Source organism: Saccopteryx bilineata, chromosome 5, assembly GCF_036850765.1.
Source record: "Saccopteryx bilineata isolate mSacBil1 chromosome 5, mSacBil1_pri_phased_curated, whole genome shotgun sequence".
Taxonomy (NCBI): Eukaryota; Metazoa; Chordata; class Mammalia; order Chiroptera; family Emballonuridae; genus Saccopteryx; species Saccopteryx bilineata.
The window spans coordinates 205,945,526-205,970,620 of NC_089494.1; the positions used below are offsets into that span (position 1 = coordinate 205,945,526).

At 37.0% G+C, this 25,095-nt stretch overlaps 1 protein-coding gene across 2 annotated transcripts in view; it reads right to left on the reverse strand.

Annotated features, from left to right (window-relative positions):
• The window catches only part of MRPL1 (mitochondrial ribosomal protein L1), a 68,466-nt gene that overhangs the window by 32,349 nt on the left and 11,022 nt on the right, over positions 1-25,095 (reverse strand). Inside the window, exons 3-6 of one of the 2 annotated variants that reach the window (XM_066279586.1) lie at positions 22,077-22,335; positions 18,924-19,007; positions 16,208-16,279; positions 12,536-12,647 (exon numbers count right to left, since the gene is read on the reverse strand). In XM_066279586.1, the coding sequence (XP_066135683.1) occupies positions 12,536-12,647; positions 16,208-16,279; positions 18,924-19,007; positions 22,077-22,335 (527 nt within the window). The remainder of the gene's footprint in view (positions 1-12,535; positions 12,648-16,207; positions 16,280-18,923; positions 19,008-22,076; positions 22,336-25,095) is intronic. The other variant, XM_066279587.1, reaches the window with a different exon arrangement.

The following is a 25,095-nucleotide window of genomic DNA, read 5'->3' on the forward strand; positions in this document are numbered from 1 at the left end:
TTTAATCTACTATATTTGCAGTATTATTGTTGCACAGTAATAGATAATTAATAAATTAAGAATATGCAATAATGCTACATATCTACTTTAGAAACATTGATGAAAAATTAAAATCTGTAAAATAATCCATGATAAAAGGTCACAGTGGAGCCTTGAAATCTTTTTATTTATTTTTTATTTATTCATTTTAGAGAGGAGAGGGAGAGACAGAGAGAGAAAGAGAGAAGAGACAGAGAGACAGAGAGAGAGAAGGGGGGGAGGAGCTGGAAGCATCAACTCCCACATGTGCCTTGACCAGGCAAGCCCAGGGTTTCAAACCGGCGACCTCAGCACTTCCAGGTCGACGCTTTATCCCACTGCACCACCACAGGTCAGGCCTTGAAATCCTTTTTTTTTTTTTTTTTTTTTTTTTAACAGAGACAGAGAGTCAGAGAGAGGGATAGACAGGGACAGACAGACAGGAACGGAGAGAGATGAGAAGCATCAATCATTAGTTTTTCATTGCGCGTTGCAACACCTTAGTTGTTCATTGATTGCTTTCTCACATTCAGCAGACCGAGTAAACCCTTGCTGGAGCCAGCGACCTTGGGTTCAAGCAGGTGAGCCTCTGCTCAAACCATATGAGCCCGCGCTCAAGCTGGCGACCTCGGGGTCTCGAACCTGGGTCTTCTGCATCCCAGTCCGACGCACTATCCACTGCGCCACTGCCTGGTCAGGCAGGCCTTGAAATCTTTTAAGAACATTTTATCTACCTTTGTGTAAAATTCACCTGATCTGGCTTACCATAAAGAAGGGAAGAAACTAGGAAAAGTAGCAATATTTAGTAATGGAAATAACATCACAGTGAATGATACAGCTCTGCTTTACAGAAGCTGCCATAAAAAAAGAGTTTAGGGTTAAAACTTAATTTAGCCTGACCTGTGGTGGTGGTGCAGTGGATAAAGTGTAGACCTGGAATGCTGAGGTCACCAGTTCAAACCTCTGGGCTTGCCTTGTCAAGGGACATACAGAAAGCAACCACTATAAGTTGATGCTTCATGCTTCTCCCGCACTTTCTATCTCTCCTCTCTAAAACTCAATAAATAAAACCTAAAAAAAAACCCAAAACTTAATGTAATGAATTCTGCTGTCACTTTGTCCTTCACTGAAGTGAAAAATAAATGCAATTGAATATAAAAAGGAGAAAAATGGAATCAAAGTAAAAACTAAGAATTTTCAAAGGATCACACAATAGACTCCAAACATAAGCTAATCTTCCAATCTTTAGTCATTGAAAACAAAGTCAAATTCAATACATAAAAATACATATTTTAATATTCCAAAATACCATAAACTAACTTGAAAAACCTTTGAATTTGTACATAGAAAATGTGAATTATTTGAAGGGTAAAATATAAAATAAAGTATGTGCCACTAACGACACACCACTCCCAATGTGTCTTCCGCAATTCACCCCATGATAAGTTAATATTCAAAATTTATATAGAACTTATATAACTCAGCACCAAAAAACCAAATATTCAATTAAGAAATGGGCAAAAGACCTGAATGGACACTTCTTCAAAGAGGGCATACACATGGCCAACAGCCATATGAAAAGATGCTCAATGAACTGATCATCAGAGAAATGCAAATTAAAACCACAATGAGATATCACCTCACACCCGTCAAATGGCTATTATCAATACATCACCAAGCAAGAGCTGGTGAGGATGCAGAGAAAAGGGAACCCTCATGCACTGTTGGTGGACATGAAGATAGGTGTAGCCACTGTGGAAAACAGTATGGAGTTTCCTCAAAAAATTAAAAATGGAACTGCCTTATGACACAGTAATTCCATTTCTGAGAATATATCCAAAGAAACCTGAAACACTGATTCAAAAGAATATATGCACCCCTATGTCCAGTATAACATTATTTACAATAGCCAAGATTTGGAAGCAGCTCAAGTGTCCATCTGTATAGATGAGTGGATAAAAAAGCTGCTGTACAAGCCCTAGCTGGTTAGCTCAATCAGAGTATCATCCCGAAATGACATGGTTGCAGGTTTGATCCCCGGTCAGGCTACACTCAGGAACAACCAATGAATGCACAACTAAGTGGGACAACAAATGAATGCTTCCATCCACCCCTCCAATCTCTCTCTCTCTAAAAATCAATAGCTCGGTTAGTTGAGGTGTTGTCTGGATGGGCAGAGGTTGCTGATTCGATCCCCAGTCAGAGCACATGCAGGGACAGCTCTATGTTCCTGTTTATCTCTCCCTAACACTCTCTAATTTAAAAAAAAAAGGGGGGGGGGGGAAGAAAGCTGTGATACATTTATACAATGAAATGCTACCCGGCTGTTAAAACCTAAGGAAATCTTACCCTTCGTGACAGCGTGGACAGACCTAGAGAGTATTATGCTAAGTGAAATAAGCCAGGCCAAGAAAGACACACACCATATGATTTCACTCATATGCGGTATCTAATGAACAAAATAAACAAACAAAAGAGAAACAAACTCATAGAGAACAGGCTGATAGCTGTCAGAGGGGAGGGGGGTTGGGAGGATGGTTGAAAATGGTAAAGGGATTAAGAAAAAAAACTCAGACACAGTCAAAATTATGGTGATTATAAGAAAATTGGAGGAGACTGATCAGGCAGTTGCACAGTGGAGAGAGCATCAAACTGGGACCCAGGGGATCCAGGTTTGAAACCTCAAGGTCGCTGGCTTGAGCACAGGCTCATCTGGCTTGGGTGCGGGGTCACTGGCTTGAGCGTGGGATCATAGACATGATCCTATGGTCGCTGGTTTAAGCTCAAACGTCGCTGGCTTGAGCAAGGGGTCACTCGCTCTGCTGTAGCCCCTGGGTCAAGGCACGTATGTGAAAGCAGTCACTGAACAACTAAATTGCCAAAATGAAGAATTAATGCTTCTCATATTTCCCTTCCTGTCTGTCTGTCCCTATCTGTCCCTCTATCTCTGTCACAAAAAAAAAAAAAAAAAAGTTGGAGGGGAGGCAGACACTGGTAAGGGAGGGATAAATGATGATGAAAGGAGACCTGACTTTCGGTGGTAAACACACCATACAATATATAGATGATGTATTATAGAACTGTGTACCTGAAAGCTATATATTTTATTGACCAATGTCACCCAAGAAATTCAATAAAAGCTAAAAAAACCCAAAATCTCATTACACAGAAAGCACAATATACCCTAGGCATATATTATTTCTAAGGATCAGCTGAGTTGTGCAGCATGGCTCAGCAGCACTTTACCCACAAGGAGCTTTATAATCAATTGGGAAAAAACAGATGTGCAGAGGCAACAACTACCCTATAAAGTTTTAGGATCACATTCTGATGTAACTGAGTACTAAACAGTATGACAGATAGTACAATAATAAATAAGAAGATGTGCCTGACCAGGAAGTGGTGCAGTGAATAGAACATCAGCACGGGACACTGAGGACCCAGGTTCGAAATCCCAAGGTTATCAGCTTGAACACAGGCTCATCCAGCTTGAACATGGGAACATAGACATGACCCCAAAGACATCTGGCTTGAGCCCAAAGGTTGCTGGCTTGAGCCCAAAAGTCACTGGCTTGAGTCTAAGGTCGCTGGCTTGAGCCCAAGGTTGATGGATTGAGCAAGGGGCCACTAGCTCAGCTCGAGCCTTCCCACCCCCAGTCAAGGCACATATGAGAAATCAATCAGTGAACAACTAAGGTACCACAACAAATAGTTGGTGTTTCTCATCTCTCTTTCATGTAAGTTGTCACATTTATTGGCATAGAGTTGTTCATAGTAACAGTATCACCTTATTATCTTTTAATGTCTGTGGTTTAGGTATTGAGGTCACCCTTTCATTCCTGATCTTGATAATCTGTTATTTCTCCTTTTAAAAAATCAGTCCAGCTAAAGTTTTATCAATTTTATTGATCTTCTCAGTGATTCAATTTTCCTTTCATTGCTTTTCTCCATTGTTTGTCCTTTTTCTATTTCATTAATTTCCACTATTATTTTCTTTTTATTAATTTGCTTCTTCCCTAGGTTCTTATGGTAAAAGCTTAGAACAATGATTTTAAGCCTTCCTTTTCTAAGTTAGTCTTTAAAACTATAAATTTTCCTGTGTAGATTACCATATGTTCCTTATTGTTTCGGCTGCACCCAAGTTTTGTGTTGTATGCTAATATCACTCAGTTAAAGACATTTTCTAATTTACCTTGGGATTTCTTCTTTTATCTATCAGTTATCCAGAAATAGGTTATTTAATGTTAATGTATTAGAGATTTCTCATGTATTTTTTTCCATTGATTTGACAGAGAGAGGGTGAGAAGAGAGGGAGAGAGAGAGAGAGAGAGAGAAGCATCATCTCACTGTTCTATTTAGTTGTTCCAATTAGTTGTCCACTCATCATTGGTTGTTTCTTTTTTTTTTTTTTTTTTTGTATTTTTCTGAAGTTGAAAACGGGGAAGCAGTCAGACAGACTCCCACATGCGCCTGACCAAGATCCATCTGACATGCCCACCAGGGGGCGATGCTCTGCCCATCTGGGGCATCACTCTGTTGCAACCAAAGCCATTCTAGTGCCTGAGGCAGAGGCCATGGAGCCATCCTCGGCACCTGGGCCAACTTTGCTCCAATGGAGCCTTGGCTGTGGGAGGGGAAGAGAGAGACAGAGAGGAAGGAGAGGGGGAGGGGTATAGAAGCAGATGGGCGCTTCTCCTATGTGCCCTGGCCGGGAATCGAACTCGAGACTCCCAAATGCCAGGCAGACGCTCTACCACTGAGCCAATCGGCCAGGGCCTTCATTGGTTGTTTCTTATATGTGCCATGACAGGGGATCGACCCCACAACCCTGGCATGCTAGGATAACACTCCCACTGAGCAAGTTAACCATGGCCTCTTGTATTTCTTTTGGTTACTGATTTAACTATTGTAATTAGAAAACATACTCTGAATGATTTTAATACTTTTAAATTTACTAAGACTTGCCTTATAACCCAGCAAATGGTCTAACCTGGTGAATGTTCCATGTACACTTGAAAAGTATAGATCAAACAATACTTCTTATTGTTGGGTAAAATGTTCTATAAATATTAAGTAGGTCAAATTTGTTGATAGTTTTATTCAAATCTTTTATATCTTTATAATTTTCTATCTATATTTTCAATCAGTACTGGGAATAGAATATTAAAATTTCTAACTGGACTTGATGATTAATCTATTTCTCCTTCAATTTTGTCAGCTTTTGCTTCATGTATTTTGTGGTTTTGTTTTTAGATGAACAAGTCCTTTTACTATTATAAGATATCCATCTTTTTCTCTAGTAAATTCCTTATCTCAAAAGTATATTTTGTCTGGTATTAATATGGCCAACTCAACTCTCCAGTGCTTGCTGTTTTCATGGTGTATCTTTACTTTTCATTTTACTTTCAGCCTATCTGTGTTTGAACATAAAGTATGTCTCCTATAGATAACATATAATTGGGTTACTTGTTTGTACTCTTATAATCTCTGCCTTTTGTAGTGTTTATTCCATTTCCAATTAATCTGACTACTGATATGGCTGAATTTAGGTCTTTATTTTAATGTTTTGTTTTGTTTGTTTATTTTTGGCTTCACCTTGTTTGTTCTTCTATTCTTTTACTTTTGTTTTAAACAAAAAGTTTTTAGTATAACATTTTTATTCCTCTATTTAACTTGAAGATATATCTTTTTGTGTACGTATTTTTTACTTGTCCTAGAGATTAGAATGTGCACATTTATCACAACCTGCTCCACCTTAATAAAACTTTCAAGAAAAGAGTAAGTTTGTGCCAGCCTATCTCCATCCTCTCTACCTCACCTCGTGATATTATCATGCCCAAACCTGCTTCATCTCCTGTATATCTACCCTTAAAGTAGTATTCACTAGGCTACTCAAGACAAGTATTAGGGAATCATTCTACTATCGATTCCTCCCTTTCCCTTACCCCTACAACTAATCTGTAACTCCTGTTACTTCTACCTCCTCCATATCCCACGGCAAAGTTCCTCTTCTCTGCCATCATCGCCACTGCTCAAAACCGTCCTTATTGACCTTTTACCTAGCCTACTGCACTGGCCTCCTCACTGGTTGCTGTCCTTAACGTTTCATCATCTGCAAATCACCACTCTATCATTTAAATAGCTCCCACATATTTTAATTAACATATTTTATATCTTTCTTCTGAGCTTTATTTTTCAATGGCTCCTACCTGCATGGATAAAATCTAATTCCCATGGCACGGCACAGCACACAAAGCCCTCTGTGATCTGGCCCACTGCCTATCACTGTTGAACCTCAATGAGCACCAAGATCTGATAATATTATATATGCACCAAATGACAGAAAGCTACTTATAATTTCCTGAACATAACTGGCTCACTCATACTTTTGTGCATTATTAGTACAGGCCATTTCCGCTACCTAGTGTTCTCCCCATGTATGGAGGAAAAAAAATGCCTGTTCATGCTTAAGTGCTCAATGTAGCTGGCATTCTCTTTACATAATCTGATTCTACAAAGTAGTGCCTCATTCCTCAAAGCATTTTGTACTTTTCCACTGGTACACTTTCTGCATTCTAATGCAGCACTTTGTTCTCATTTCTATCACTGTTTAATTTTTATCTCCTTAAAGATGGGAAATATCTTTTCATCTTTCAATTCTCAGTACTAAGTGTACTGCCTGACACTAGTAGGTACTCAATAATTATCTACTTATTCAATAAGTGAGTTATGAAAGTAAAAATGATATTTGAAAACATGAAAATGAGTGAGTTCTCCTAAAGTAATTATAGCACATGAATAGCTACTTTAGACTCAAAGGGAATCAATAATAAGAGACACATACATATTATAAACTTGCTATATACTCAGCCTGTGCTAAGTCTTCCATACATTATAACAAAAATATTATGGGGAACATAAAATCCATTTTGTAGATGAATAAACAGAGGCACAAAAGTGTTTAAAAAATTTTGTTCAAGCCAAGTCTGAGAGAGGTCTATATTAACCACTATTCTATTCTGTTTTTCAGTATAACCCAATGCTAAATCTTCACTGTTACCTCTAGGGCTTTGCTATCCCTTTCTGCTATGTAATTGCTCTCCTCTTTTCTCTGTACTTTTATGTTCTTCTACTTTTTTCCTTGTTCTTCCTTCTTTCCTTTTCTCTTTCTCTAATTCCTTCCATTCAATTTCCATAATGAATCTAACGTGCACTAAACTATATTGTCAGGTATTTCACCCTGATGTACGTTCTCTTTTCTTATTTAGCAGGGGATATTACAGGTAAGAAGCAGGACAAGGAAGAAATAGTTACTGAGAAAGGCAGGCAGTAGGTTAAAATTACATAGTTTAAAAGAAAGTTTTAAGAAAGAAAAGACTAAGAACAGATCTTTAAATGTGGCAAAAAAAAGATCTGTGGTTATTACTGAGAGGAATATTTTAATTTAATATGGGAGAGAAGAATGAAAGTAAGAGTAACACTTGGTAAAGATATGAAGACAGCCAACCACTAAAGACCACTTGTGTTTGAAACACTTGTATGAAACAACAGAAAGGACTAAGACCACAGCAAGAAAGGATAGCTGAATATAATAAAAGTTTGGGGGCCTGACCTGTGGTGGTGCAGTGGATAAAGCGTCAACCTGGAACGCTGAGGTCACCGGTTCAAAACCTTGGGGTTGCCTGGTCAGGGCACATATGGGAGTTGATGCTTCCTGTTCCCCCCCCCCCCTCTCTAAAATGAATAATTGAAGTTTTAAAAAAATTTTAAAAAAAAGTTTGGAGGGATGTGTTTTGTTTTCAGTTTATTTATTTCACTAGAAAAATCTAAGTATGACCAAATGCTCAGTTAAGCCAGTTCATCTAATACAGAAATGAAACTCTTAGCTCCAAGACAGCAAGGAATTTGTGTGTTTTTTTAATGGCCACTGCACTCCAGGATCAGCACATAGTAGCTATTCAGTAACTACAAATACATTTATTCTAATCCAGGAAAACCCTATAAACTGTAGCAAGTCTACTCTTCAGTTGCAGTATTTAAGCTATATCTTCTATCAATTGAATGCTGCACTAAATGTTCGTGCACTGTACAAATATTTGCTGAACACATACTATGTGCCAGGTACTCTGTTAGGCCATAAGAATATAGTAGTAGATAAAACCAAAAAATGCCCTTACTCTAATGGGAGAACTGAATACACACCCATAAATAACAAATGTCAGATGCCAGGAGTCCTAAAAAGAATATAAAAGCACAACATGAGAAATCCAGTGTTAATAGGAAGTGGTGGGTAACATTCCATACAAGATGTCGTAGAAGGCCTTTTTGTTTAGATGATATTTGAATGAGAAAACGGGCCAGGAAAATAAGCAAAGAGCATTGCACACAGATAGGGCAATAAGTCCAAAGACCTGAGAAGAGAGAACACTTAGCACATAAGAGGAAATGCAAGGGGGGACTACAGCTGTCGTAAAGGAAATGAAGAAAAGAATAACAGAATCAGCTGTAATACATAATTCATCTATAATAATTATAACTGTACCTAATCACCATTGGAAACTTTCACTAGAAAACAAGAGGGGAAAATTTAGAAAAAATTCAAATTGATTACTCTGAAAAAAAATTTTTTCTGTATTTTTCTTCATATAACCAGTTTTAATTGTTTCAATAATGCAAGCAATACCACAGTCAATGAGCTAATAATATTTCACATTCAATTTCAATAATTTTACATCCATTACTCTCAAATATGATACATCAACTTCCTTACACAGGCCAGTCCCCTACTCAGTAGATATACTTTTTTGGACAAGTCCACTGAAATATCCTTTTTATTTTGCAGTATCCTTTTTGACAAGACTCCAACTAGAGCACTGACATTCAATTCTAAGAGCTAAATATGATATAAAGAAAAATTAACAATGGCGGGTTCAATTTTTTTGTCATGTCCCTTTCCCATCTACCTGTCAATAACTTAGTATAGTGTAAAAGAATTCAGCGTTTCCATATATGCTATAGTACCTACCCATGGTTTAATATGTACAATAGAAAACAGATTCCAGTAAGTCAAAATATTTTTCACACTAGCATTTTTAAAGTAAATTCTAAACATATAAAATTAGAAATAAAATATCAAAAATATCAATAAATACATCTACAGTATATTAGAGATGAAAGAATTTCAGAGGGCACTTATATTGTAGGGGCGAGGGGAAAGCTAGTTAACAAATAAAATGAAGCCTGTTTTCTTCCAAGAAATTTTAAAAGCAAGTTTTAAATGTCTTTTTAATCTGAAATAAGAAATACTAAAAAAAAAGCCAAATGTGCATTTAAAAATAGAGAACTTGCCTAGAGTTACGTAAGCAATTAAAATTAAAAATAAAACAAATAAAGCTGTAGCATTAAATATGCTGCAAAATGTGAACATTCAATCCAGCCAAGATGGTTACACCCACTCCCATTACTAAAACAAAATATAAGACAAAATGGTAAACCAATGAGCTTAGCTGTAGGGGCTTGTTTGTTTTTTAATATCATCCATTTGCTCAAAATGTAATTTCTATTTTACCCTAAAATCTTTTGGTGGATATAAGGGGAATCAAATGTTCCCAAACAAGAATCTGAACAAGCTCTGAAAATGCATAATGCAAGCCTCATTTGTTCTAATGCACATCTGGTATATTCTGTTTTAACATTTTTGACAGGTTAATCATTTGTCTTCATGTTTAAAGAACACAAATGTTTTGCCAGTGTTGTTAAAACAGATCATGTGGGGGTAAAAAAAAAAAAAGGTAAAGGTAAGAGGAAGAGAAAGGCCTGTTTTTTCAAAATGCTTTGTTAATCAAAGGGGGGGGGCATACATAGGTAACTTGACTCTGGTGTGTGGAAACTATGATTCATTATGAAAGTAAAAATAAAGCCCATTAGTATAAATAAGCATTTTGAAAGAAAACTTTTCTCATTTGAAATGAAGTTCTTGAAAACCTTTCAAAATAAAAACAAATTTTGTGATAAAAATGGTAATTTAAAAAAAAAAAACCCAAGGCTAAAAAAACCCCATAAAGGCCTAAAGTTGTTAAGCAGAGAATGGATAAAGTAGCAAAGGTGACAAAATTAACTTCTGTGAAATACCAGTTAGTTGCAAAGCAAGGAGCTAGCTGAATAGATATACTCAGTATTTAGTTCCCAGTTTTTTGTTTGTTTTTCTTTCTAGTGAGATAGACAAGATAGGAAGGGAGAGAGCACCTTAGTTGTTCATTGATTGCTTTCTCATATGTGCACTAACCGATGGGCTGCATCTGAGCCAGTGACCCCTTGCTCAAGCCAGTGACCATAAGATCATGTCTATGATTCTATGCTCAAGCTGGCAACCCCATTCTCAAGCCAGTGACTTTGGGGCTTTGAACCTGGGTCCTCAGAATTCCAGGTCGACGCTTTATCCACTGCACCACTGCCTGGTCAGGCTAGTTCCAGTTTTAATTGTTTGGTTTTGTTGAGCTTGAATTTAATTAGAAAAAAATTATGAGAAATATTGTCATCAAATTGAACCAATTCATATTTAACTTTTATTAAAATAATATTCAATTTTAGGTTTTACTTAGAAAAGAATATTAAGTCTGATTCTATGACAACAAACACTATTGAAAAGGAAATCTCTAATAAAAAGTGCCAAAACTCGGCCCTGGCTGGCTGGCTCAGCAGTAGAGCGTCGGCCTGGCGTGCAGGAGTCCCAGGTTCAATTCCCAGCCAGGGCACACAGGAGAAGCACCCATCTGCTTCTCCACCCCTCCCCCTCTCCTTCCTCTCTGTCTCTCTCTTCCCCTCCTGCAGCTGAGGCTCCAGTGGCACAAAGATGGCCCGGGCACTGAGGATGGCCCTGTGGCCTCTGCCTCAGGCGCTAGAATGGCTCTCGATGCAACAGAGCGACGCCCCAGAGGGGCAGAACATTGCCCCCTGGTGGGCATGCTGGGTGGATCCCGGTTGGGCGCATGCGGGAATCTGTCTGACTGCCTCCCCGTTTCCAGCTTCGGAAAAATGGTAAAAAAAAAAAAAAAAAAAAAAAAAAGGTGCCAAAACTCAGTTCACTGTCTAATAAGGATGTGTTACTCAATGCACGCTATCAAAAATAAACAAAACTCTAGGACAACAAAAGAATTGAAGAGTACATAGAAATTGCTTAAAGTACAGAACATAACCTATAATTCAGGTTAGTGTTAGTGGCTACCACATACAAAGAATTTTAGCAGGATTTTTCAGCTCACGTAGAGATAAATGTGAAGTTCAATTTTGAAGTCCAATCTACTAAAACAATTTTAAAATACTTGTTCTGTTTACATGATGAAATTTTATTTGAAATAACACCTATCTACACAAACATACCACCTAAAACATCTCAGCATCATTTGACTCTTCTCTTACTGTCTCTTGTCCTGTTCATTTCTAACAACTTAGTACAAAGTTCTAATATCTTAGACATCTGTCCTCCTCATTCCAGTCACATTATGAAGACTTGAGTTTAAACTACCTTTATCAGTTTCTGGCAATTGCACCCTAATTGGTCTCACTGCCTCTAGTTTTGATTGATGCCATTATATCTTATGAACTCTTGCTATATTAAACTTCTAGAACTCCCTACCTTAAAAATTTCTAAGGGATTCCTGCTGAAAACTGAGAAGTCCAAGCTTATTAGGATGTTATCCCAGATCCTTCTCCATAAGACATCAATCTACCTTTCCAACACACTTTCCCATTATTTTCTTTCATATCAATGTAGGGGTACCCTTCAATACAGCCAAAGAGAACTAATTGTATTTCTTATACATGGACTATAATTTCTGACTTACTTCAGTGTTGATGATTAATAGATTCTATTTAAAATTATATTCTCCTTAATCTACTTCTCCAATTATTCAGGGTCAGTTTAACTGTCACCCCCTTCAGGATGCCTCCTCTCATTTCCCCACCTATGTGTAAATTCCTCTCCTACAGAACAGAAGCAGCACTTTGTGAATTTATCATTTAATATTTCATACTTTATAACATGGCTATCTATGCAGCAACCTCACCTCTCTTGCCATATTTCGTAATGGAGAAATATCCATAAGGGAGAAGTTCCTGAAGAGAAAAATCTACAGAGCCATGAGCGCTGTAAGCATTCATATATCTGCTAAATCCTGACATATATTAGCTATACATGTTATATTGATAAAGATGTATAACACAGTACAATGATAACATACTTAGTGGGTAATACATTCAACAATTAATTTCAAGCTAGAATATGGCCTAAATTTAAAATATTATATAGTAATTAGGTTTTCAAATTATAATAGATTTGCAAGAGCAATGCCAAAGAGGAGGAAAAATCAAATCTGCAAGTTCTTATATAACACAAAACTCAAATACCAGAACATATTATTTATTCTACACATATATTAGCAATTTTGTTTTCTAACTAAATGTATGTATTAGAAAGTTGTTGATAGCATGTTGAATAATAAAAATAATTCTCCCTTACTTTGAGTAAGCTTTGGAAATTTTTTTTTCAGTTTCTTCTTTAATGGATTGAGCTCGGGCATTATTTCTGGAACAGCTACATAAAAGTCTGATTGAATTTCATCATCCAAAACCTAAAAATAAGGAAAAAGATGACCCTAGATTATATGAAAAGCTTTATCCTTCTGAAAATAAAGTTTAATAAGTTCCCTTATAATTTAGAAAACAGACATTAAGCACAATTTCTTTCTTCAAACATAAGAATCATATGTATACATTTACTAATTATGAAAACCATTAGAAGCAAATGATTTTCTTTTAAAAAGTCACATACATTTAAAAATATATACATAGTTAATGGGTTTAATTCTTCCATGGGGTTATGTTACGTGAAAGTGTTAGAAGCTAGCACATAGCACTGATCTGTATATGGCTGAAAAATCCCAAAGCAGAATTCATATATCATTAAAACTGAATAAACATGCTGAAAATTTTGCAGTATGTCACATGTAACATTAATAACCACATCTGCCAAATCACTAGCAACTACAATCCCTTCCTAAACTGAGAGCATCAAGAGAACTGAATCTGTAAGTATTTTCACAAAGAATTGAAACTAAAATTCTCCTTGCCTCCAATTACTAAAAATAAAAGGGTGGGACTGTCAAAGACAAGTTCACTTACAGTTTATTTTCTATACTCTAATTCCAGTCTCAGAGCAGATAATATCAATTTTTAAAAGCATTTTAAATTCAAGCAGGCACCCAAAAGAATTATTAAACTAATACAATATACCTCATTTAAAAATTTAGTTAATTATAAAATGAAGCAACTTCTTAGAACAACACTGCCTAGTCAACAAATACTTTATCAATGATTCTTTTTGCTTGAAACCTTGCCACAGTGTCATTCAAAGCCATGGTTTGGGATTACAGTGAACTAAAGATTTGAACTCTGGCAAAATTAAACCGTGACTGACTGAAATTTTATCTTCCTGTTACTATTCTTTCATTTTATAAATTCTTAATCCCTAAATGGTATACTGTGCTTCTCTTAATAACCTATTAAACAGAAACTTATCACCTACCCAAGCATTCGGCTAAATTTTAACATGGTTTAAATCCATCCAGTTTTTACAATAACCCTACTAATACTGACCACACATTGCACGTGAGGAAAGTGAAGACTTAGGGAGGATGAGTCAGTCTGTGTGCTTATAATGGGCAGACCCAGAATTTAAAAACAGGCAGTGTGGATCCAGAACCAGGGCTTGTATCACTAGAAATATGTATTAAAGCAGCGGCAATTTTGAAATGTTAACGAATAATACATGAAATTTCTACTCTAAGATTTTTCCATTAATACTAATTCTAAACCATGTTTCTTTGAATTAAATTTAAAATTATGTTTGAAAGTTATGCTATAGTTAACTTTAACATTACATCACAGAATACAAAATTAAATAGAATGAAATCATGATTTAGAGACAAGTAAAAACAAAATTATTTAAAATCCCTCAGACCAAGTATACTTGTGATAACTCAAAATAAAGGAATTTTGAGGTCTTGGCCGGTTGGCTCAGTGGTAGAGCGTCGGCCTGGCGTGTGGGAGTCCCGGGTTCGATTCCCGGCCAGGGCACACAGGAGAGGTGCCCATCTGCTTCTCCACCCCTCCCCCTCTCCTTCCTCTCTGTCTCTCTCTTCCCCTCCCACAGCCGAGGTTCCATTGGAGCAAAGATGGCCCGGGCGCTGGGGATGGCTCTGTGGCCTTGTCTCAGGCGCTAGAATGGCTCTGGATGCAACAGAGCGACGCCCCAGAGGGGCAGAGCATTGCCTCCTGGTGGGCATGCCGGGTGGATCCCAGTCAGGCGCATGCGGGAGTCTGTCTGACTGCCTCCCCGTTTCCAGCTTCGGGAAAAAAAAGAGAAAAAAAAAGGAATTTTGAATTCCTTTTGAATATATTTAGTAAGTCAATAAAGATCTTACTTAAGACATAACTAAAAGTTCAGTAAATTTATTCTATATTTACCCATTTCAAGCGCTAATAATAGTATTAAACTAGTTAAAAAAATACAAATATGTGTAACTCAAACTACAGCCAAGATACTACTTACAAAACTGTACTGAATTTACTTTACTACCTGAATACCTTCTAAAAATAACATGGATGAGTTTTAAAAGATACCAGGGGGTAACGTGCAAAACTATACTGGTTATGATGCCTTATACAAACAGCATTCCCCCCTCTAATAACAGATGATCACTGGGGCACTGAAAGAAAAATTCTGTACCTGTAATATTTTATTTATCAAATAATTTCAAAATGTACTTAGTTTCCTTATTTGGGTTACTTCTTCAAATATATTTTATTTAATAAACTTAATGTTGCAGAACACTTTCTGCTCTTACCATTACTTCCTTGAAACGTAACTTCTTAACATTTAAAGAGTGGAGGTATCTATTTAAACTCCACTGTTGGTATCACAGTTCTACAAAATACTCTTATGCTTACAGGAAGAAAACAGATGTAAGGCAGTACACAAAGTTAATAAGAATAGTTCTCTGACTCCTGAGACCAAGCTCTACTCTCAAATTCTGAAGAATCAGTGGTATTATTTTTAATAATTAAAATAATTTTAATAACTTTGTTAAATTACAATTCATGATACATCACTAAGAACTGGGTACCACTCTCTTAACTTTGATCTAGAATCTGTATGAAAGCATAATCTCTTCATATTTCCCATTAGTTATGCTCCCAAAAAATCATTCTGGAGATTTGCCTTAAAAATCCAGAATCTATACCAAATTTATAGTATTATTGGGATATTAAAAAAAAACAAACTGCAAGCACTATTATACACCCCAAAGGAAAGGCCCAGTTAAAATTTATCCCAACCAAAATCTGAATAAGGAGCAGAAGATAAATTTTCAAACCACTTTTTCCTGTCCTAAAACAGAAAGAAAAGTATTCCACAACATAAATGATTAAATTTGGGAAAGAAGGCTTTAGAGAATGTTAAGGAAAAACATTTGTAGTTTCAGAAATAAAATAAACCCCTAAAACTTCAGACATGTCTCTTCTTCCCACTTATTAAAAAAAAAAAAAGTTGTTTTGAAGAGGCTCTACAAATTCTTTGTTATTTTCTCAAGACAGGCTACATAATTATTTGTTGCTTCCATGCTGAGCCCAGGCCACTCTTAACTGAGAGGAGGAAGGTGAGGGGTAAAAGTTAAGAGTAACCCAAAGTACCATATCATAGATGCCAGATACTAACCTTTGTGATCTACTAAAGTTAATTACACTCTTCACTCCAAAAAAGCAAAACAAATATTTGATCTTCACAACATGAATAGAGATATCCACCTGTGCTAACTTGCCGATTTCATTTAAACCTCTTATACAAAACCACGAAGAGTCATACTGCCCTTTCCAGTCTACCCACAAAACTCTCACAAACATATATAGAATAGGAAGCAAGAAAAAAACAATCACAATATAAACCAAACATAATTTCTGAGGTTGATTTTGAAACTCAAAAGAATAGGAAAATGTTTCCCCATTCTATTAAGTTCTACAAACCATTTTTCAAACGGTATGAATATAGTGGCTAACTCCACATGTAATAAATAAATGGACGGTAAAGATAACAGAACAATTTCTATAACTAATGAACGTGAAAACAACACTGTACCTTTTGAATCAGATTAGTTCCTCCTGCAAATGCAGCTCCATTTTCTTCTGCTATTTTAATCTCTGATGCATTCTACCAAAATACAATAGTTTAAATATCAATCTTTAAATGAATCCAGTCTGCTTTCAAATATTTTGTCAGAAATAGTATCACAGTTCAAAATAAAAATTGTGGCTTTTATTTTTAATTGAAAATGTATCAATTTTCAATGAGATGTATCAGAAATATTAAATCCAGAACAAGTTTAGTTTGTAGTTGATTGAGGTACTTTTTGTAACATGAGCAAATATATAAAAAATGCATTAAGAACCTACCAATTACTTCAACCTAAGTCTCTAATGCCATCAATAATACATCATCTTCCAAAAGTAAATTATTAAAGTATATTTAGTTTTGCTAACTTAAAGATATTTTATCACACTAATATAGAAGAAAAAATATTTTTAAATTTTATTCATTTATTTTCAGAGAGAAGAGAGAAAGGAAGATAGGGAGGGACGAGAAGCATCAACTCATAGTAATTGCTTCCCATATGTGTCTTGACCGGGCAAGCCCAGGATTTCAAACCTGTGAGCTCAGCCTTCCAGGTTGAAAGCTTTACCTACTGCACTACCATAGGTCAGGCAGAAGAAAAGCTTTTTAATAAATGACAGTACCAAAATTGAGCCTGTTGTCTGAAAATTCAAAGAAAAATACACTTACATAGTTTGGTTTAAATATAAAAATGTATCACTTCCTAACTTACTGAAGTTTTCTGGTATTCCAAAAGTGGAGCTATAATCTCTACCTTTCTGGAAAAGTAAAGAATTTCTTCCTTGAAAGTGAGACAGATGGAGAAGAATCAAACACTTTACAAAACAAATTCATAAACACATAAAAAAATATTTATAATATAAAAAGATTGACAAAAATCTATTACTATATTTTCTATGGCCTTGACTTTCGTCCCTTTCCAGACTAGTTATATACTTACATCATATATATATACATACACACATACACGTACACACACACACACACACAATGTGTTCATAAAGTCATGGTACACTTTTGACTGGTCACAGAAAAGCAACAAGAGACGACAGAAATGTGAAATCTGCACCAAATAAAAGGAAAACCCTCCCAGTTTCTGTAGGATGATGTGGCAGCATGTGCGCATGCACAGATGATGACGTAACACCATGTATACAGCAGAGCAGCCCACGGCCATGCCAGTTGAGATGTGGACGGTACAGAGGAAAGTTCAGTGTGTTCTGTGGCTCACTAAATTCGAATCCATGACCAAAGTGCAACGTGAATATCTGCGCATTTATAATGAAGCGCCACCACATAGAAATAACATTACTCGGTGGGATAAGCAGTTGAAGGAAACCGGCAGTTTGGTGGAGAAACCCCGTTCTGGTAGGCCATCAGTCAGTGAGGAGTCTGTAGAGGCTATACGGGATAGCTACCTAAGGAGCCCTAAAAAATCTGTGTGTAAGCTCACGTCGAACTGCACTGAATAGGTATGGAACTGGGAGAGTTTTCCTTTTATTTGGTGCAGATTTCACATTTCTATTGTCTTTTGTTGCTTTCCGGTGACCGGTCAAAAGTGCACCATGACTTTACGGGTGTGTGTGTGTGTGTGTGTGTCAAAAGTGCACCATGACTTTACGGGTGTGTGTGTGTGTGTGTGTCAAAAGTGCACCATGACTTTACGGGTGTGTGTGTGTGTGTCAAAAGTGCACCATGACTTTACGGGTGTGTGTGTGTGTGTGTGTCAAAAGTGCACCATGACTTTACGGGTGTGTGTGTGTGTGTGTGTGTCAAAAGTGCACCATGACTTTACGGGTGTGTGTGTGTGTGTGCGTCAAAAGTGCACCATGACTTTATGGAGTGTGTGTGTGTGTGTGTGTGTGTCAAAAGTGCACCATGACTTTACGTGTGTGTGTGTGTCAAAAGTGCACCATGACTTTACGGAGTGTGTGTGTGTGTGTGTGTGTTTAGATGAGAGGAGGGGAGATAGTGAGACTGACTTTTGTATGCTCCCAGACTCGGACAACCAGCAACCCCATCTGGGGCCAGTGCTCTAGTATTGAATTATTTTTAGCGCCTGAGGCTGTGACACTGGGACCAACCAAGCTATCTTCAGTGTCCATGGCCACGCTCGAACCAATCAAGCCACTGGCTATGGGAGGGGAAAAGGGAGAGAAAAGGGAGAGTGAAAAGGGGGAAAGGGAGGGGAAGAGAAGCAGATGGTTGCTTCTCTTGTGTGCCCTGACTAGGAATTAAACCTGGGACATCCTTATAACGGGCCAACGCTCTATCCACTGAATCACCGGCCAGGGCTCAGACTAGGTATTTTTTAAAGTGTGGTTTCTATATCTTCACAGCACTAGGGGCCCATTGTTTTAAAATAGTTTTATTGTTGTTGGAAGAGCTTGAGTAGGAAGCAGGTGCTAAAAGATGAATTCTGTACTTCGCTTCAGTTTCCTGTGAAAAACATACTATGGTAGACTTATAGTGACGAAGTTAATGTTCTAGTTTAGCTTTTTCTCACACTAATGACGTAACCTCAAATGAGTCAACTTACTGCTTTGAGCTTCAAATGGGAAAAATAAGACTAGGTGAATGCTAGAACTTTCTGTAATTCTACTCATTCAGTTATTCTAATCATTGATTAATGTGTTATATAAAACAAATTAAATGATATAAAAAGTTGATAAAGGTTACTCACCCCTGTAAATACAGCAACTTTATTGATTTCTGAAAGAAATGGGTGTGGCAAACTAACAACACTGGAAAATGGCTCCACTTTTTTCTAAATATAGAACAATGGAAAGATGATTATGAAAAATTCATTCATCTTTTCTGTATGTCACACATCTATAGTAAAACAGAACTGGCATGTTCTGTTTTTAATGTTTTAATTCTACCACATATTAATCCAGAACTATTCACTGATCATAATTTAAGACATAACAGATTATATTTCTTTTGTAAGAAATCATAATGCAAATCTAAATCTCTCTTTCTAGGTCCATACTCCCACGGTACTTGGCTTCTATCTCTACATCATTCATCACAGTCTCTCATATACTATATTAAGAGATTTATCTGCATAGCCATATCTTTCCCAAACACCTAGTATAGTGCTTTCCACATGGATGCCAATAAATGTTTGCTATCCTGAATTAAATTTAAAAGAACATGTTATCTTATGACACCATCAAGGAGGATATGAACATAACTGAGCGTGCTGAACAACAGATAATAGACAGCTGATCTGCTCAGCAGGGCACCCCTTATCCCCACTGTTGGCTCTAAACAATCTGTTGATATTAACCCTAAATCTAAGACAAAATGCCAAGCCTGAAAGGCTCTTCTGAGCAAGCCTGTTTTGAAAAAACCTAAACCACCTACCATTTTCAGATATATTTGGGAAAATCTAAAATAAACAGTGGCATGCACTTGAGTCACCCTAATGTGGGTGGAAATTCTACAGTGCCTCAGAACTAATTTGTTTAATCATTTGGTCAAGGACCCGTCTATGCTTGTGACTTGTAGCAATTAGGGAAATATCACATGGAAACAAGTTCTAGGTTCATAGTTTTGGTACAGTCTTAAGGTCAGAAAATAAGAGAAAAGGGGTTGTTCCCTAATTAAAAGTGAAAGATTGTATTTTTAGTTTATTCTGAGTAGAGATAACCTCCTGTGGATTTCTTTTCAGACATGGCAGTACAAACTCTTACATACACATTCTATCAGACATGCAACTCAATTTTATACTGGCATTCCTTTGTCATTAACAGGTCACAACTGGTTTCAGTAAATTTTTCAATGGCAAGCAATCATAATAATAGCATCCCCTGGGGAATACTGGCTTATACAAGCAGTCTATCAAGATTTTAAAAATATCTTGAGGAGACAACCGTACCCTTACAATATGTCTAGTTTATAAGTGGCTTCCGTGTATGAAATGAAGCTTACAGTCTTAAAAGACATGTTTATGAAATACATTAATTAATGGTTGACTGGATAAGTGATCACTTTGGACACCACAACATTTTTTTAAATAAACAAACTAACAGGAACACTGTGGTATAAAATTAAATTATAACATGGCTAGTATAAATTGTTTCTAATACATAAAAACGAAGAAATGAGACAGACTTTGGTCCAAATCCTGTCTCTACCCCCTACTCTGTGACCTTGAGCAAGTTATTTCACTTTCTGTGTCTCAGCTTCTTCTGAGATAATTATAGAATTAAATGAGAAAGTGCATGAAAAGCATTTAGTATTGTGGCTGGTACATAAAAAGTTTCCAGTATATGTTGACTGCTACTATTAAACACCTGCCAAGTCCTTCACATGCATTATCTCATTCAATCTTTGCTATGACTACATGAACTAAGCATTTCATCTCCTTTTTTAAAGACACGAAAAAAAAGAGCGATTTGAAGAGGTTACACCAGAAGCCCAAGCTCAAAGAGGAACTAAGCAGTGACATAGGGATGCTGGCCTGCACCGTACTTTGACTCCAGAGCCCAAGCTCTTAAGCACTACTATCCTGCCTTCTCCTACATGTTCAATTATAAAGACACTCTGAGAATAAAAATTTAATCAGCAGTGCCAAGAAAATTACATTTCCCTATGTATAAGATGCACATATTTTCAAAAACTGTGGGGTCTAAAAACTGGGTGCGTCTTATACAATGGTTGTAGTTTCTTTACTTGCATTTCCTGACTTTTCACACTTGATGAGTTGTACGAATTTTTTTTTTTTTTTGTATTTTTCTGAAGCTGGAAACAGGGAGAGACAGTCAGACAGACTCCCGCATGCGCCCGACCGGGATCCACCCAGCACGCCCACCGTGGGGCGACGCTCTGCCCACCAGGGGGCAATGCTCTGCCCATCCTGGGCGTCGCCATGTTGCGACCAGAGCCACTCTAGCGCCTGAGGCAGAGGCCACAGAGCCATCCCCAGCGCCCGGGCCATGTTTGCTCCAATGGAGCCTCGGCTGCGGGAGGGGAAGAGAGAGACAGAGAGGAAAGCGCGGCGGAGGGGTGGAGAAGCAAATGGGCGCTTCTCCTGTGTGCCCTGGTCGGGAATCGAACCCGGGTCCTCCACACGCTAGGCCGACGCTCTACCGCTGAGCCAACCGGCCAGGGCGAGTTGTATGAATTTTATGATGAATGTAACTTGAATTCAATAACTTTATGTAATACACATTTTTTCAAATTTCAGGCCCCAAAATTAAGGTGCGTCTTATACCTGGAAGCGTCTTATACACAAGAAAATACAGTATATTTCTTAAGAGAAGCTTACAAAATTCAGAGCTATAATGAACATCAATTCTATCTAATCTAGTGTTTTTCCTACTTTTAGAGTTTTATAAGCAAAAGTCTGGCATGGAAGTGCAACATACAAACAGATCAACAGGAAGGTTCTGATTGAAGCAAGTGAGGGGTTTGGTACCCCACCATGCAAACTCGGTCTCAGCCCGGCACTCTAAGCATTCAAAGGAAATATCTGAGGCCACTGAGCTAACCCAAAACCCTCATTTACAGAGACAGACCATGACATACAGGCAGCTTAAGCAATTTTTCAAAATTACAGTAATACCTCGACTAATTTTAATAATATTTTTGTTGAAATTTATACCAAGGATTTTCTGCTGAATAGGAAATATATATTCAACTATACATGACATGTATAGTTGCTTGACATTTCATTTTATATTTGAAAGCTAAAAAATAAACACATTTTTCATGCTGACGTACAAAAAGAGCGTAAGTTTTTCTAAAAATTATTATAAAAGGCAAGAGTTTAGAAAAACTAAGATAGGACAATTTATTCAGCCACTGTTAATAAATAAATTATACATACCTTCTTCCCCTGGGCCATATCCAAAGTCAAATCAAGATAAACACCCTGCTTTGGATTTGTAAAGTCCAGAATTTGAAATTTTTTAAGTAAATGAACAGCTTTCTCCACCTCGTATATTTGCCTTGGATATAAGCGTTTTAAGTAGACATCATCCTCAGGTTCGCCTTCCATAAAGGGATATGACTTTATTTTTTCTATCTCATCTTTTTTTTCTTGTGATGCTTTTTCTTTGGTACCCTTTTTCATTTTCTTTTCAGGCCTTGTAAAAAGATAAATTCAAAATCAGTTATCTCAATACATATTCTTTTTTTTTTTTTTTTAATTGATTTTTAGAGAGAGGGGAGAGAGAGAGAAGGGGGAGGAGCAGGAAGCATCAACTCCCATATGTGCCTTGACCAGGCAAGCCCAGGGTTTCGAACCGGCAACCTCAGTGTTCCAGGTCGACGCTTTATCCCACTGCGCCACCACAGGTCTCAATACATATTCTAAAGACTTTTTAAAAAAAACCTCTATAAGTAAGACAGAAAAAAATAACAAAAGATAAAGTTTATTTTAATTCAAAAGCACAGACTCCTTTCCAGTTTTTCTAGCTGAACAAATATTAAGTGAATTCTTGTACTGTTTGCAGTTATTCAAAGTCAAATAAGGCATTGATGCTGCTCTCCAGAAACTTAGAGGTACAGAGAAATAAATAAGCAAACAGATCATTTCAATACGATGTGTTAAGTACTACAGTGTGATTTGAGCCATAGGGAATAAACATTTAATCCACCTAGGAGGCTAGGAAAGGGATCTAGAAGAGATAACCCCAAAGTCAATTCTTGAAGGATAAAGAATTGGCCCAGGGATATATATACCTAAGAGAAATGAAAATGCATGACCACACAGAAACTTGTACACAATTGTTCGTAACAGCATTGCTCATTATAGTCAGAAAGTGAAAAAATAAAAAGTAAAAAAGAAAAAACCAGATGTTCATCATCTCACAGATACATAAAATGTGTTATATCCATATATTAATCATCAATGAAAAAGAATGAAATACTGATACCTGCTACAATATGTATAAACTTTAAAACAATACACTAAGTGAAAGATATCACTCACAAAACACCACATAATCTATGATCCCATTTATATGGTATGTAAAGAATGTGCAAATCTAGAGATAAAAATAGATTTAGTGGTTGTCTAGGGTTGAGGGGAGGGGATTAGGGAAATGTGGAGTGACTGCTAATGAGCATGGAGTGTTTTTAGAACAGGGGTCAGGAACCTTTTTGGCTGAGAGAGCCATGAACGCCACATATTTTAAAATGTAATTCCATGAGAGCCATACAATGACCTGTGTACCTTATGCATTATCCAATAAAAATGTGGTGTTGTCCTGGAGGACAGCTGTGATCGGCTCCAGCCATCCGCAACCATGAACATGAGCAGTAGAAAATGAATGGATTGTAATACATGAGAATGTTTTATATTTTTAACATTTTAAAGATCTGTCTGCAAGCCAGATGCAGCCATCAGAAGAGCCACATCTGGCTCATGAGCCATAGGTTCCCGACCCCTGTTTTAGAAGGTAATGAAAATGTTCTAAAATTGACTGTGGTGATGGTTTGCACAACTCTGTGAATACACTACAAACCAGTGAACCGTACATTTTAAATGAGTGAACTGTATACGTAAAGTATCTCTCAATACGTAACGCTATTCTTAAAAAAAAATTGCCAGGCAAAGAAACAACATAATAAAAGTGTTGAGGCATGAAATAGAATGATACACAAAGGGAGCTATTAGAAGGGAGGTGAATGGGGGGGAGGGGTGTAAAGAGGGACAAATATATGGTGACGGAAAATGATTTGACTTTGGGTGATGGACACACAACACAATCAACAGTTTAAATACTATAGAGATGTTTACCTGAAACCCATGTGTTCTTATAGACCAATGTAACCTCATTAAATTTAATTTGCAAATTAAAAAAAAAACAACTAAGAATCAAGTGACTTGTCCAATATTATATAGCAGGGTATGAGTTCAGGCCAGAGGGACTCTAATGCCTGCTTCCTGAGCTGTTTGCTGGCCCCTGAGAACAGTGACTGGGGAGCAAATGAATTGCGTATGATGGCTGCACATTTGTACAGGTTTCAGCACTGCATGTGGAAGGTAAAACCTTCCTAGCTCTGGCAGTTTTAGGTAGGGAGCCAGCTGTGAAAGCACTCTCACTGTGCTTTCTGGGCTAGCGTGGAAAGCATTTGGTTTTAGAAACAGACGTGTTAGATATGTGCCTTTTGATGAAATGGGGAGAAAAGTTACCACCCCAAGTCATATCACTGTGGCTTTTAGGTATTTCACATGAATATTTCTCATGCTTCATTTTCTTCTAGAATTGCCTTCATCTAGAACATTTTGCAATGGTGTTGCTCTCAACTCCCATGATTCTTGTGCCTTCATTATATGAAGTACTGTATTGCTTTTCCAACAAACAGACTGAAGTTCTTTTCAGCACATGCGTGTATTGCAGTCTTTTGCTCATTTGGATAATTTTATCAAGAGTGAGTGTTTATATTTGTAAGAGATTAATCTTTTGCGATCATTTTTGGATAAAAAGTTATTCATATTTTAACCTTTGTTTGTTATAACTATTATTTATTTATTTACTTATTTAACAAAATGAAGCCTTTAGATTTTACTATCAATGAAGAATTATGTTTGGTGGGACATTAAAAAATTAAGTATCAAAGCATGAAATAAAATAGTACACAAGTAAAACTATTTATTATAAGTTCTACCTGACTAGAGCAGGTGTTGGCAAACTTTTTCTGTAAAGGACCAGGTAGCAAGTTGTAAAGCCAGTATCCACGGCCACCATCACAGCTGCCGGCTCATGCAGGTTCGCATTGGATTTGGACAGTCGGTAAAGAAACAATGGAGCCAAAAACTGGTGGGCCATTACCTTAATCCTAGCTTGCACCCGGCAGGCAAGTAAAAACACACACTGGGCTCCAAAACCCACTCACAT